Source organism: Podarcis melisellensis, assembly GCF_964234715.1.
Source record: "Podarcis melisellensis genome assembly, chromosome: 15".
NCBI classification, from domain to species: Eukaryota; Metazoa; Chordata; class Lepidosauria; order Squamata; family Lacertidae; genus Podarcis; species Podarcis melisellensis.
This window is the reverse complement of record NC_138532.1, coordinates 37,410,397-37,426,138: the sequence shown is the minus strand read 5'-3', so window position 1 is coordinate 37,426,138 and position 15,742 is coordinate 37,410,397. Positions and strand designations below refer to the sequence as shown.

The window sequence follows — 15,742 nt, the reverse complement described above, 5'->3', positions numbered from 1 at the left end:
TTTTTCTCTACTGATGTGTCACCCAGGCTCACAATGCCTTGCTGCAACCCTTTTAAAAAGAAGGTTGATTGGCTGATTGAGGAATGGGATCCATGGACAGTTTCCCTGCAGCGTTTAAAGAATTCTCAAACAAGCAGCAATCCTCAATGAAATTAGCCAAAGCAAACTCCCCTTTTTCAAGCACAGAATAGAGAAAGGTGCCTTACGCCAACACATTGGCCTATCTAGTTCAGGACTATATACGCTGATTGGTAGAGGTTCTCCGTGGTTTCAGACTGAGGGGGAGCATCTTTTCCCAGTCTTACCTGGGATTTAACCTGGGACTTTCTGCATCCAGAGTATGTGTTCTACTAAAGAGCCACACTGCACTTTGAGCAAGAGAGGAGCCCCAGTGACAAAGCATCAAGGTAACAAGTGAGTTTGACAGCAGGGCGAGAACACCAGGGCAGCAAAATGTCTCACCTTTTTATCTATCAAAGCACAATTTTTCAAGTAAACAAATTCAATATGTAGCAACAGCAGGCATGCAGGCAGAAAGCCAGCAGGGGTTTGAAAGCTTTCCAGCGTACTACATAAAGAGCCACATCAGGGCCGGACTGACTGGAGTCAGATAGTTGCCTTGAGTGGTAGAAGCCCAAGAGGCAGCACCCAGTGCAGTAGAAAAGCAGCACCGGCAGCTGGCAAGATCTCAGGAGGTAGCTCTTGGACAGCATGAGATCTCCTAAGATTTTGGCGAGACCTTGCCAGAAGCCGGCGCTCTGCAGGTTGCCACCATGCCACACAAGTAAGGAAGGCTTGAAGGGCAGCGCATTCCCATTATGCCTCAAGTGGAGAAATGGGATGTGCCACCTGAGTCGCATGCATGACTCTCTGTGGGACAGGTAAAGAAGAGGCTGTGTGCAGGCTGAGCTGAGGAGTCTCAATGTCTGGATCAGACCGTGGCATCAGGGGGAGGGCTTTGGGTTTCTTAGGCACTGGGGGATGTTTAGGGACAAGCCAGGCCAGAATGAAAAGGATCGTCTCCATTTGAACCAGATAGCTGGCACTTAAAAGTTAGCAGACCAGCTTTTAAATGTGGGGAAATTGACAGGAGCTGAGGACCGTCCAGTCTGGGGGGAACCATGCCTAAGGAACCAGGATAATAATTTTTTTTCTGGTGGTCCAAAAGGGGAAAAGTAGAACTAGGCAATGGAAGTGCAGGGGGACGCAAAAGCCATTCAAATATGTCAAAGTGCTATAAGTTATATATGCTAGTTCAAGTGCTTGCTTTTAAAGGAGAGCATAGATACGGTGGTGGAATGAAGAAAACCAATGGACACCGTTATCTCTGGATACAACCTACTATGGGAAGCACAAGGCAGGGAAGGGCATACTAGGTTGTAGTGTTGTTCTTTACATTAAAAGACCCTTTCTAAGCCTTAGCTTACTATTTGGTCTACTGGATAACCCTCCTGCTCTGAACTTATGGACAAATCATTCCAGTCTCATTCTGCTGGCTAGGCAAATAGAAGCATTTATAGGGCTAGGCAAATAGAAGCATTTATAGGGCTAGGCAAATAGAAGCATTTATAGATGCATCTTCTTTTTACCACACTATAGAGTGAAAATTAGTAGGTGCATTAAGATGCATTAAGATTTTCTCTTTCTATTGCATCAGCTGTCTAGGGCTCCAGTTGTAATTATTGGGTCTTTCAGAGGAGAAAGACATTCGAAAACCACTTGCTATCCCCCAGGTGGTGCTTGTTAACATTCTGACTACATGACTTGGATTAAATGTTATACACTTTTTAGACAGTAATATATATACATTTAAGCATCTAGGGCTTGCTTCAAGGTCTATCCCTTGGACTGTGAAGAAAACACAAGTGGCTATCAAACTGTTCCAACATGTTGCTACAAATTTCCCCATCATCATTCTGTGTACACAAACCAACTGTTGCTCCCATCTTTTTTCTTTTTTTATTACTGCAATTTGCAAACAAGAGAGGTGCTTAATGACAAGACTAAATATTTGAAAGTACTGGAATTAAGTGTACGACGTGGATTGCTACTTCCCATGCAATTTTCCGCTTTGCTAACTTTTAGATACGTTACCCATCTAATTTTCCTGCATCACACATTTAACAGTGGGCCCCATTCCTTGTAGTAGATTTGCTGCTTAAGAGACAAGTTATATAATCATACCTCGAGTGCGTAAGATTTACAACTATACTGGCGCAATAAGGGAAGGGGGGCACCTTCAATCAATGAAGGGTATGTACTCGTCATCTGGGTCAACAACATTTGGAGGGGGGGGAGTCTGTGTGTTTTACAATCTGTTAGAACAATATTCTTAACTGCACAATGAAACAATATTTAGCGTACCTTATTTCTTCCAGTAACATATGCTGAGTTAACTGCTTGGATTTAACCGTCTACACTGAGCATGCTCAGTAAATTGAACACACTCCAAACCAGCAGTGCATCTTCAGGCAAGATGTCGAACTGGGTGGGAGGGGAACGGTGATGTACGCAATCTACTCTCAGCAGGATATGTGCTGACAAAACAGTAGCAGCCACAAACCAAATGTAATGTGGCATTCAGGACTTGAATTACCAGCTGCCAACCCTACCCACTGCTGCTCATTTGGAAAACAATTTTGAGAAGCTGAGTACAGAAAACTAGGTGCAAAAAAGAAAGAAAGAAAGAAATGCAGGGAGGGAGAAGAAGCAAAAGACGATTTTGCTGGTTTGATGAGGAAGATGATGAGACTTGCCTTGGGACACCTAATATTGACTGTTCATGAAATGTTCAGTAGTGCTTGCGGGGAGGAAAAACCAAAACATTATCCTAAAACTTGGCAATGTGGGAATGAATACAAACAGTGGCAAGTTTGTGGCGTAGCCAAATTTGCACTTTAGGATCTAAAACCAATTCCCTTGTGCCTCTGCATACTCTGACGGTTAGTCATTGTACATACTCTCCAGGACTTAGGTCTCCAATGGACGGCTTTCCTGCTCTGCCGGCCTGGTTTAAGGCCTCCAAAAAGGATTCGGAGCGCTAATGCAGAATATTAAGAAGGTTAATGTTCTGTAGGAAGCCTTGAGTGTACAATGCTTGCTGAAATTAAACTTGGCCTCAAATCATAAAGCACTTACATATGAGTAACTCCCATTGGCTTAAGTGGGAACTACTCACAAGTAAGTGTATTTAGAATTAAAAGAAGGGTCGCTTTTTTTCTTTTACAACGGTCAATTGACTACCCCCCGCCAGACCACCAAGGGCCCTTCCAGAATAATAAAGTGTCCTGATTGAATTTGGTAGGCCCAAGTTTGGGAGATAATGATCACTGTACTATGCATCCAGGTGTTCAGCATTGCTCTACACAGGTTGACCTACACTTCCAATCAAACCGCGGCTACACTGCAACTGCCATGCTCTTTCGAGCCGACAAGAACCTATAATATCAACTCAACAATGCATGTTCTACAACTACGTCTACTGCTACCGGTTACAACTACGACAAGTGCATGCATTTAGTTCAGTCCCACAGATACATAACACTCTAAGAACAGGCAAGGGGAGATGTGAGATGTTTCACGAACAACAGGTGTTTTGTTTTATTAAGTAAGGGAAAGTAATTTTTAAAAAAACCAAAAGAGAGAAAGTGTACTAAAATAAACAAAAATAAATATATATTTTTAAAAAGAGAGAGAAAGAGAGAGAGAGAGACATTTTTCAAGAGTTGGATATGAGTCGTTTCTTAAACCGTTTCATCTGAACAAGCAAAAAAAACATGCAACCAGCTGCTACTAACAAGAAGCTGGACACAGAGAGAGGATTAATAGGTGTGGACAAACCTTCCTGCTGAGCGTGCTCAGAAGAGTGTTTGAGAGGAGTGCACGTCCCAGTGTAAGAGAGGCCGGAAAGAATGCCTCAGAGACACCCTCTCTCACAGCAGCCCCAACCAAGCAAGAGAGAAAACAACAAGAACATAACTGCTCACACTCACCATCAAGGTCAGTAGCTCATGTTATGAGATTGGTTATAGCTGGCAAGTATAAAGGACAGTAAGGAACTGGTGAACTCAGGATTTCAGAAGTAGGAGCAGGACTCTGGCCAAGGTGGAGGGGAGCAAGAAGGAACTCTGGGGGATCTTTCTGTTTGGGGGTTTTACCACTTCGTTCTTAGTGCAGTCACTCACAAGTGGTCAAGCAAGTAGACTTTGGTGCCTCCCCACGGCCAAGCAACAGAATCACTGGCCATCTCATTTTCCAGCCACGAGGGAAGAAACTAAAGCCACAGAACTATCTGGCTAATGTGTTTTACTTGCCAAATTTTATATTCCTTTAAAAAACAAAGCAAACCCCCGAATTAACCCCACTCCCCAACTTCACCTTTGTGAAACGAAGAAGCAAACAGCATTTTCAGGAAAGGGTGAAATCGGCTCAGTGTACTATTAACGGGGTAAAAGAACGGACATGGTGGTCTTCCACCACCTATCCAAATAAAGTGTGTGAGGGGTGCTCCATGCAGGGGCCTGTATGCATGATGGTCCAATGCAGGAAGAACTGCATGAATCAGGGCACTGGATATACAGAGCTCCCCCAGGGGGGAGGAGAAGGGCTCCCACCAACTTCATGGACTGCTGACGATGCTTGGTTGAGTGTCTGAACTGGGTGGGGGGCACACTAAATACTGGTGCTTTAAGTATGCCAGAGGAAAAAATCACCTCCAACCATCAATATCTTTCCAGTAAGCTCTGCCCCAATGGCTCCCTTCCCTACCAGTGGATTTTGCCAACAGGCAAAGAGGTTTGTGCATCAAGCTGCCACCTCCATCAAACTGAATGGGGAAGCTTGCCCACGAAATCCATACATGCTTGGAATCGTAACAGAAATGTGGTATTGATAGTGAAACTTGTGCATTGGAAGAGTTTGTTACAAGATGCAGACCGTCATGCCAATGTGACCCAGGTCCTGATTCATCAATAACATAATAAGAGGAAAGTGAAATGTTGTCAAGGTGGGTGTAGAGGCCTGGCTTATATGGAGGGTTGCAATGTCCTCAACAATTGCGTGGTTTTAATAACGGTCTGGCTAACGTTTGGCACATGGGCACAGCCCATCACGGTTACCAGGCAGAGCCTCTTTGGTGATAGTCCCACAGCTGCAGAACTCCCTCCCAAAGGAGATAAGATAGGCCCCTTCTACAATGCCATTCAGGCAGGCGGCAGTCAATACATTCTTTTTCCTGCCAAAGTTTTAGTTCGTGTTGTGGCCTGCTGGGAGGCTGGTTTCATTTGCTTTCTCTTGGCTTCTCTCAATGCTCTCCAGTTGTAATTACTCCAGTGTTTTCACTGTTGTAACCTGCCTTGGGGGACCTTTCAGGGCTGAAAGGAGGTACATAAATGTTTCTATAAATATGAACGAAGAAACATACAGCCCCAACTCCCAGGCTAATATCACCCTGTGATCCTCGGATGAAAGGTAGTATAGCAATTTAGTAAAGAAAAAATAAAAATAAAATAAATGTTTTCCCACCAAAATTAAAAGCATAGGCCCTTGCTCCAGGGAGGGGTCATCTGCCTGTGGATTGTAATTAGTAGAGTACCCTTACGGGATGCACAAGAGGCCAGAGTGGGGAGTAAGGACAGAATTCTCTACATCCAACAGCCAGCCTTATGAAGTGTGGTTTAAAGATCCATGAACACACAAATTCGTATGTTATGAACCACCCTGAGACCTAAGAGTCTAGGGTAGTATACTATTTTAATAAATAATAATAATTGTGTGTACGGCAGTGCTGCAATCACAGGGCCCAACTACCAACTTCCGCAGGGGTGCAGACCTCCCCCCCCCCCAAATCTGTTCAGCAGTGAGAGATCAATAAATATACACTGAACTGATGTCTTGTGGTTTAGACATTTAACATTCGTACATCTTAAGACACAGGTGTGTCTTCGCTTTAGTAGTCACTTAAGTCATCTTGCAAGTGTGCCCCAAGTGATATCGCTCTAATCATCAAAATATTGAAGCCAATTATTTCCATTTGTCATTCCCCCTCTGTAATGAATCAGGCCTGAGTGCCATTAACATGAAGCTGACTCCATTGCTCTTAAATACACTTCACTATCAATGCTATTCCCTTTGATGGTAATGGCTGCAAATGGAATGCTGTCCCTGAGCCGAAGGGGCTTCTTTGTCAATGGAAACCACTTCTGCACATCAGCAGACAGTTTCCTTGAGGGAGCACTAGGGTAGATCTGCAAGTGCAGAGATTTTTTTCAAAAACACACAAGAAATATATACAGGGCACCATACTGCTCTTTAAACTTGCCATATATGTTGGTGTTAATTTCAGGGTTAGAATTTTCTTTTCTTTTTTCTTTTTTTGGTATCACAAAGTTAATCTGTTCTTTAAAAAAGAAAAAAAAATCCAAAACAATAATTAAAACAAAAAACAAAAACAAAAAAACCAACCAAATGATATCAAGCAGAGAAATTGGCTGACACTCAGGTTCAGCTGTGATGGGACACTCTGATTAAAACAGGACAACAGTGAAGATCAGACTTAATCTGGCAGAACCCTTGTCCTTTCTGTGGGAAAAAATGATCATCTCTATTTAAAATTAAACTGGAACCAAATGGCCCCAAAGTGCAGGTAAGGGACGAGGGAATCTGTCCATTCTTCCTCAAATAATAAATGGAATCCTTTTCAGAAAAGGATTTTAAAAAGGAAAGGAAAAAAAAATCCCTTTGCTATCTTTGAGCAAACCAACCCTTGGACTTTCCCTACATACAACGATAAACTGCTACGGATGAATCCTTTGTAGCCCCGCAAGCAGTGCCAGTTTGCATGGAACGGAGTTCTCCAAACATCCCACTTTGGAGCCTAAATAATTCAGTCTCCCCCCCACCCCCGCCAAAGTCTATTGCGGTGTGTGTGTTGCTGCTTGACAGCACTTCCCCCACGTCTGGGACCTTTTGTTTTGTGTCGGTTTGAAGAGGCCTATAGCTAATGAGTGTAGAAATTTTCATGTCAAAGAACAAGCTTCATCATGAGAGAGCTGAATAAAACAGTTACCTCCAAATTGTTTGCTACATGTCTCAACGTGTACAATCTGGCTGGGGAATTTGGGCCCAATCATGTTGTCTCCAATTGCCCCCACCGCCACCCCCGGTGCAATAACCCAGTTAATATTAGCAAGAACAAACGGCCGGATAAACGCACAAGACAGTACACAGAGATGAGCAAGCAAGATAGATTGGGGAGCAATAAAACCCACTGAAAGCAGCAATCTACCCTTTGTCCTTGCTTTGTATTTAGGGTTCAGAATGGCTTCAGGCACAACCAAGGTCTCAGCCAACAAGCAAATACAGCAAAAGAGAGGCACTGGTAAGTCTTAGCAGCCCACTCATGATTTCACTCAATTATGCCAAAGGGATAATTCACTTTCCCCTAAACTGGAATGCTAGGATATAATAGCGGCTTAACTACTTCCCCTAGCAGGAGGGGCACTGGAGAACAGAGTGGAAGGAAGTGGAGCTTTTTATAGGTGGGCACACATTTCTCATGAAACTGGAGCCAGAGTTTGCAGCAGGTAACAAAAGATGGAACAATATCCAAGCTCAAAGAGTAAAAAGTATTTTTAAAGATGTCTGCAAAAGGTTATACTCTTCAGAGAGCCATTCCAATTTATGCCAAGGTGGAACACCCCTGATTTAGGTTGCACTCCTAAAACTGCAACTGACTTCAAACTATGGTGCAATTTAGACATCATGCCATGTCGCTGTTTGTGCTAACCCTAGTTTAGAACCAAAACCTTGGTATGAGCTTCCAAATATACTAGCAGACCACAGTTTAGAACAGCTTGTCTGCTGTTGTATTCTGCCACTCAGCTTCCTAAGTCCATCAAATCACTCTCATCTCCCTTTTGGTTCAGCTTCTGGAGGTCAAACAATGGCTATCAATATCACACCAAACCAGAGTTAGCACAAAATCCAGTTTGTAAATCAACTTCCGTCACTGTATCAGATTCTGGTTTGTTGGCCAATTGCAAACTATGGTTTTGTCAATTCAAACACCACACCAGAACTATGCTTAAGCACCCCAACCATATTTTAGTGAGATGTCTGACCTACGAAGTAACTGGGGAGAACTATTTTTCTAGCATCCAGGTCCAGCTGACCAGACTTGCCACCTAAAAATGGCATGAGAGAAGGCAAGCTGCACTGCTCACCCTGTTCTGGATAACAGCCTTTCTCAACCTTGGGTCCCCAGATGTTTTTGGCCTACAACTCCCATCATCCCTAGCTAGCAAGGCCAGAGCTCAGGGATGATGGGAGTTGTAGTCCAACAACATCTGGGGACCCAAGGTTGAGAAACACTGCTGTATAATACTAGACCTGTTCGCATTGGCCAGATCTGGAGTGCCACCATTTCAAAGGGCAGGGACACACACTATGGTTCCCTTTTCTCACGAGACAGATGAATAAACGGAACTTACTAAATAGCTAAGCTGATTTGTAGGAGGTTGATCATGGTACCCTCCATAGATCAAAGTTTGATAGAGCATTCCTAAACACCCTAATTTGGAATCCTTGTTGATATTAATGGATATGTGGTTTCTTGCTTTGGATTGGGCCACCACTGAGAGTAACTTACTCACTGCATTCGTCCCAAACATTAAAGTTGGAGATGCAGGTTGCTGCCCTAACAAGTTGAGGAATTAACAGGTGTGTGTATATGTGGGTGTGAGTGTGATTGCGTTGTTAGCCCAGTGCAAACTGTGGAGAAATGAAAACTTTTGTTGTCCTTGACATTTTCATAAAAGGTCCAGTTGACAGCTCCCAGGAGGGTGTACTTTGTACTGGGTGGATCCGCAAAGACCATCTGGTCTTACAGCCTATGCTCTGCTCTGAGTCTTATGGGCTCTGCTTGTAGTATTTGGTTTTGTTTGGTGGGTTTCCCCGCACCCCCAGATCACTGTGAGAAAAGTCAGAGAAAGGGATGGACAGCTGCAGCCACATAGAATACCGACAGAGCTTTTACCTGGCCCTGCATTCTGAAGGTATGCCATGTAGCCGCCTCTTCCACGGCCCCCCCTACCTGATCCTCTTGCTGCTGCCACTGCCGCTGCTACTGGTCCGTAGGCTGCTGCCGGAAAACCTGGCCGTGGGGAAAAACAAGAAGGGGTAAGAGGAAAGGTGCAACGGACAGCCAGTGTTTACAACGGCCACAACAAAAGAGGCAGGTTAAGGGCGAGTATGAGCGGGAACAACTGTGTGTGTGTATGTATGAGAGAGCATTGACTGCAGAGGAGTTTGGGTGGGTCTTAAGAGTGGAAGCGCTTTGATGCCATTCCCTTTCTCCTGCAAGGTAAAAGTGGCAGCTGCCCATGGGACATAATAACGGAGAAATTCAGAGCAATCAGCACAGTTGTGAATGGGCAGCCAGTGGTCCTGCCAAAGCAGAGACGGGAGCCTATATTCCTTCTTATTTTGTGCAAAAATTCAAAATCAACATGTGAGTGGATCTTCCATTGAAGCAGCACAAAATGAAACTCCCGGGTCAAAGCAGAAGGCAGGCGGTGAGCCTTAGGTCCAGTGGTTTGGGCTGCAGGAGAAAAGTGCTTGAAGGGATGAGTGTGGCCGGGGGAGGAAGCAAGCTTCAACTCCTGCCAAGCCCTGCACTCTTTTGCAGTGAACATCAAAGCCCCCACCAGGTCCAGCATCAATACACAGCACACACACTTTTCAAAAAGTATTTCTGGAACCCTGCTGAGTGAGGGACACCCTTTTAATCCTCCACAATGCTCTGAATGGAGGCTATGGAAGCGGCACTGTGGGAAACAAAAATGGAAGCTCCCTCAGACACAACTGCCTGGTACTCATCAGAGTGCTGCTGTGTGTCGCTGCCACCAGGTAAGGCTACAGGGAGGTCACTGATGTGGGAGGGAGCCCAAAAGGCCCATCATTGTTGAGGGTTCCTCTCATACCTAGAGCTGGTCCAGTGCCCTGCTTAGATGTGAATGAGGAAGACTCTTGAATATGGCTACCCTGAGATAGGCCCGCTGAGACAGGGCAGGGCAGAAGGTTGTGCGGAAGGCAATTCTACAGGCCAAGAGTCTGTAAGTGCTGACAGTCAAGTCAAGGATCTGTAGAACAGCAGTTGGGGCTGCATGATAGGGACCAGCCACCATTGAGGAGGAGGAGCTTCTCAAAAGCAATAAGGAGCTGGTAATCAAAGGTGCCCCGGGCTGCAGGGACGAGGAGATGCTGGGAGGGTTTTCTGTCCTTTGTCAAATTTTGTCCAGGGATGCTGGTGCAGTCCTCTGAGCTTGGGTTCAGAAACAAACTCAAATGAGGGGCGAGCTTTTAAAAGCCCTCAATTTCCCCCCTGGCTTTAATCAGAATGTGAGCTTGCGTATCTCCTGCCTATTCCTGCCAGCCATCTCGGAACACACTCTCCTCCCTTCCACTGACAGGGGTGTATCTTGGTAATACAATGCCTTGGGCAAGGGCAAGATTTGACACTGCCCTCGTGCCGCCTTCCCAAAATCTGGTAGGTGAGGTGCCGGGCTTTGGGAAGGAGGCACGAGGATTTTGGCAGGGTCCCAGAGACGTCCTGTCTCCTTCCCAAAGCTGGGCAAGCACTTACTAGGCTTTGGAAAGGAGGCTGGAAGGCACCCCCTCAGCTTGGCGCCCTGTGTGGGTGAACTGGTCATGCTGCCCTCAATCCAGTTCGGCCACTGAAGTTGTAGCAGCGGCAGCAGCAGCAGCAAAAGTTGCAAGTACATGGAGTGAAGAGAGGAGAGGGTTTTCACCCTCTCTCATTACTTCTGTCATCCAGTCGGAGCAGCCTTCTGGGGAAGAAGACAGCATAGGAGATGTAGTTGCCTTGCCCCTACAGAATCCATATACCCACCCATATTTGATCTTAAATGGGGGCAGTGGCTCTTCAGAGAACTACATCTGTCACAGTTCCCCATGGGCTGGTAGGTTGTTAGCTAACATGTTGGTCTGCTTTCACTGCCGCTACCATTACTTCAAAATTAAGAACATGAAACTGGGATCGTGTGGGGAGACCTTAAAAGGAAGGAGAAGGCAGAAAGGCCAATAATTTCTCTGAGCCCTCGGAGTGGCTCAGAAAAATCACCCAAGTTCCTTCCATTTTTTCCCAAAGAACTCAAGTAATTTCAGAGTTAATTTGAGGTGAGCTTTGGAGAACTCTAATTTGTATTGCCAATTTTGGTTGTGATGACAAAAGACAGGAGGCACTCTTGGCCAGTGATTACACTGCTCATAGTTCCTCATTATGAAGACAATCATATGGAGGCCAGAGGCAAAGAAAATAAAAAGAGGATTCGGAAAGCAGAGGAAAAGATAAGAGAGAGAAAAAGAGATCCAAAGAACTCAGCCAACTACAAGCCTGCTAGCTCTAGTTCTATCACCGTAGCTACATGTATTGCTAACAGGGAAAAGCTGAACAGAAGTGAGAGGCTAAAGTGTCTCTAAACTACTGCAAAATATGAATTAAGAGAGACATACTTGCATTTAAATATGGTAATAGGGCTGTTGGAGGAAAAAAACATTCCAGGTAAATAAATGCAGCTGTCCTCGGAGCCCGTCCCCCATACACAAAACATTTGCTTAAAGAAAAGCTAGGTCCCATTCTCATTAAATGTAGAGGTTAATTGGCATGCTCTTCAGTTGTGGTGCTGAAGTGGTTATCAAGGTTGCAGTGGCTGGGTAGGAAAGAAAAGAGAAACTGCTTGCAGAGACTAGACCCAAGCAAGTGCAGAAACTATATCATTTTCAGTATGTCCACACCTGGATGCCATGTCAGCTGGGATGGGCATGTGGGTCACCTATCAAGTATACCTGCTTCCAGAAGCTGCCACACCCCAGATCTAGCTATCATGTTTTCTTATGACACTTGCGTACAACATCAGGGTGAACAATAGAGGGATAGGATGGGTGTCAGCAACAGCAGGAATGGAAGAGGAAGGAAGTTTGTCTGGATGTTTGCTACTGAAAGGCAAAGATGTGTAACAATTTAACAGATTACTTTCTGGACCGAACAACTGGAAGCTAAAGGAAGTTTTCCCATGTCCCTTCCAACAAATCCTTGGCCAGTCATAGCACCAGCCCCTCAGCTTGCCTATACAACAGCTCTGCTTCCTGGTTGCCATGATGCCATTTGGGGTCATGTAGTGTAGCCAAAGGTAGATTGGGTCGGGGGTCAGGGGTGGGAGCCTTGATTATTTTTAACAGTGACTCAGATTCTCTGCTCTTCATAGACCTCTGCCTGAGACATTTCATCACTCAAGAGGAGGCACAACACATCCCAAGACTCCTCTGCGATACCAGCCTCGGAGTACACCTTTCAGATTGCATTTATAGACTTCTTACTTTTTTTGAATGTTTTCCTCTGAGGATCTGAGAGCAGCAGACACGGGTCTTCCTCTGGTCCACATACACCTTTCATTTATACCCTGTGAGTAGGTTAGTCTAAGATATGGAAACTGTGCCTGAGATCACTTAGTAAAGTTCATGGTGGTTTGAACCCAGGCCTCACTTGTCTATTTATTGCCCTATCCCTGCCTTTACACACTGCTTTGTACACCCTTGCACACCTAAGAATACAGCTGCTCCAAATGTGTTGCACACTTCCTTGTGCAGTTCTTACTACGAGGCAAACTGTTTTTATGAAAGCGGATAGCACCAACTTCACTACAGAACGCTTCTTTCCATTATTATTTCCTAGTGTGATACCATCACCTGCAACTTGCAACTCCAAGGAGCTAAAATCTTGAGGTGTAGTGAATGGGTACTGCCCATAACAGCTGTATCTGCACTCCCACCAAATAATTAAGCTTTAGATGCTCTCCAAATAAGCAGTGTAGCTGTTGGTATTTGTGGCACTCTGAAACCATCATCAAAGCTTAATATGAAATATGGTGCTAGCCTTCCAAAATCATGGAGTGCTTGGCTGGATAGCACATTTATTAAATGCTGCCTAAGACCCAGGAAAGTATCGTGCTTTTAACAGAATGGCAGGGCATAATTTGGCACATAATATGTAATATGAAGGTTCCTCCAGATGTTTCAGACAACAACTCCTCTCATCCTATGAGCTGCCCGGCTCCATTCAAGGTGTACTAGGGTACAAAGCTTTAAATGACCTGGGACCAAAGTACCATCCATTTCAAAATTTTCAATGGGGGGGGTCGTGCTTGTGGTATCATCAATAGGAATAGCATGAGGGACAGGGACACAAGATAAGGCACTCTTAGCGGAGGCACCCCGGCTGTGGATCACCCTAAGGAGTTTTCTGCATTCAGAAACACATAGAAGATTTTCATTATAATTGTCAATGTTAATCCAGGTTTTTGGCTAATAGCTTTATGGAGTTTTTATACCACAGTTTGCAATTCATTAAAGTTATCTTTCAAATGGTAAGGGTTCATCTTGTGAAGGAAGGAAGGGCTATAAATTTGAAACCATAAATAGAACCCTGGCCATTGGGCCATGCTGGGTAGGGTTGATGGGAGTTATAGCACCATGTTGCTCCTCTTGCAGCACAGGCTGGAAGAATATAAATCAGAGATATAGTTCGGAGATCAGGCTTGAGGGTGGTAGTCTAATGTTTTCCCAAGTCTGGCTTCTTGCCTTTACTTGGGGGAGGAAAGAAACCCTGTAGGCCACCCTCAGCGTGATTTCAGGTGTTCCTTTCAATAAAAATAAGAATGTTATGACTGGAGTCATCAGGAAAGGCTGGGGCCTACAGCAAGAAAGGACACAATTTGGTTTGAGCTACATTCCCTTCCCTAGCCCAATGGATCCAGGGGCACAGGCTGCTCTACTAGGGCGTGTTGAATTTTTCAACTTTCAAATTCCACTTGGTAAGTAAAATGTGTGTAAAATTGTATAGAAATCATTAAAAATGATTGCAAAGTACTTGCAGTTAGATATTATTATTATTATTGAAAGCAGATTATGTGCTTCTTTGACAAATGTAGACCTACCAAGCTAAATGTTACCCAATCACAAAAACAGTAACAGATTTAATTCCTCACACCCAAGAACATATTTTAAAGACGCCTCTGAAGAAATTTGCAAAAATTAAGTTTTATCCCCAAAATGCCCTGCCCTACAGCCATACCTCATCTTGAGTGCATCCCTTTTATGAAGCATGATGTTCTTCTCAAATCAATTCAAATGCTGCACTCAAAAACTCAGTTGCTACTTTATTTTTCAATATGTCTTTCGGACAATTGTGTAAAAAATTTGCCACAAACTCGAAAGCCACTATCCCACATCAACAACATCTGTATGCTATGGGTTTCCCACCCAAATACTAACGCATAGCATGGCACAACCAGATTTTACACTCTATTGGACATAAGAAGGTTTTTTTGGGAGGACACAATTTCCAAGCACTCAAAAAACAGCATCTTGTTTCTGGGAAAATATACCTCTGCCCAGATACGACATGTGTAAATGTTGCCTCTGTAACTTCCAGGCTGGCCCTCAAAGGATGGGAAGCAGAGCCAGTACTGATCAAGAACTTCCCTCCTACAGATCCTGTGCTGTGCCAGCTTATTAAAGTTTGAAGGAGGACACCTGAGACTGCATTGCAACCTAGTGCCCAGACACTCCTGTCCCTGCTGAACAGATCTCTCAAGCTCCTTTGTCTGTGTTGCACTTCTAATTGCCTGGAGAAAAACAAGACGCCAGAGCCATTCAAAAGCACTAAAGTGGATTTAGGCATTCCAATTAGCGGATATTTTACAATTAATGTTTTGAATGGGCTCCAGCGCTGCCCAAGAAAGCCCCCAGGATTCCGATCAATTTCATGCTGCCTTTATTTGTCAGCGAGAGCTAAAGCCGGCATTTAGAGTTCAATTTTTCACAGATAATATTCTACCCCCCTCCCATGCTTCCTGCATCAATAGGTTCCCTAACTACTTGAACAGCCATGTTGAGGAGAAGGACACATCTGGTTTTGACGAAGAAGCCCTTAGGCCCCAATTTGGTGAGAGGCTCTGTTCAAGCAAGTGCTTTCTCCACAGCACAAACAACATCATGAGGGGAAGGCAGGCAGACCTTCAGACAGATTATTATTATTAACATTATTAATTCACTTCTGACCTCACATTTAATTTGACAGGTGTAAAAGAACTTGGGACAGCGCAATGCTTGACTGGTGGTATGCTGTTGCTTTTCAAGAAAAACTGTAAAAAATATCTTCTTTTGGACTGTTTAATAAACATTATTAATTGACTCCCTGATTTAAACAAATGCTCAAGTATGTCATTGAAACCACTGAGACTGACTGTGCTGAACTTTGGCTGGGTGGTTTCTGGTGTTTCTTGAGCTGAAGGGGTTCTTACAGGTCATCGAATCTGATCTGCTGCTGGAGGAAGATGGTCAAGAGCTACAGCTCTCCTCTAGGAAACCTCCAGTGAAGGAAAGCCCATCACCCCTTTAGGTGTGTTATGAGGTCACTTTTTTATCAGCTTGTTTGAGGGAGTGGTAATTTAATAATTCCATTCTTTTAAAAGCCCAACAAACAGGGGACTGAACAAAAGCACTAGATTGCTGGCTCTAAAAAGGCAAAACACCTGTATGGCATTAAAACTTACCTTGCCATTATGTTCTCAAACAGGGATTAAATGTGATGACAAAGGTTTCATTCAGACAGGCTTGGGCTTCAGGAGGAAAAATGGAAAGAGCAAATCATTTTTACGCGTGC

At 44.4% G+C, this 15,742-nt stretch overlaps 1 protein-coding gene across 36 annotated transcripts in view; it reads right to left on the bottom strand.

Moving 5' to 3' along the window:
• MSI2 (musashi RNA binding protein 2) overlaps window positions 1–15,742 on the bottom strand; it is a 446,839-nt gene that overhangs the window by 34,246 nt on the left and 396,851 nt on the right. For 11 of the 36 annotated variants that reach the window (XM_081890469.1, XM_081890477.1, XM_081890498.1 and 8 more), the window contains 2 exons: window positions 11,533–11,556; window positions 9,035–9,151 (listed from right to left, as the gene is read on the bottom strand). The exons of 5 other annotated variants lie outside the window; for them this stretch is intronic. In XM_081890469.1, coding sequence (XP_081746595.1) covers window positions 9,035–9,151; window positions 11,533–11,556 — 141 coding nt within the window. Of the gene's footprint in view, window positions 1–1,506; window positions 3,041–3,634; window positions 3,653–9,034; window positions 9,152–11,532; window positions 11,557–15,742 lie in introns of those variants that run through there. 20 more of the 36 variants (XM_081890501.1, XM_081890476.1, XM_081890482.1 and 17 more) reach the window with 5 other exon arrangements.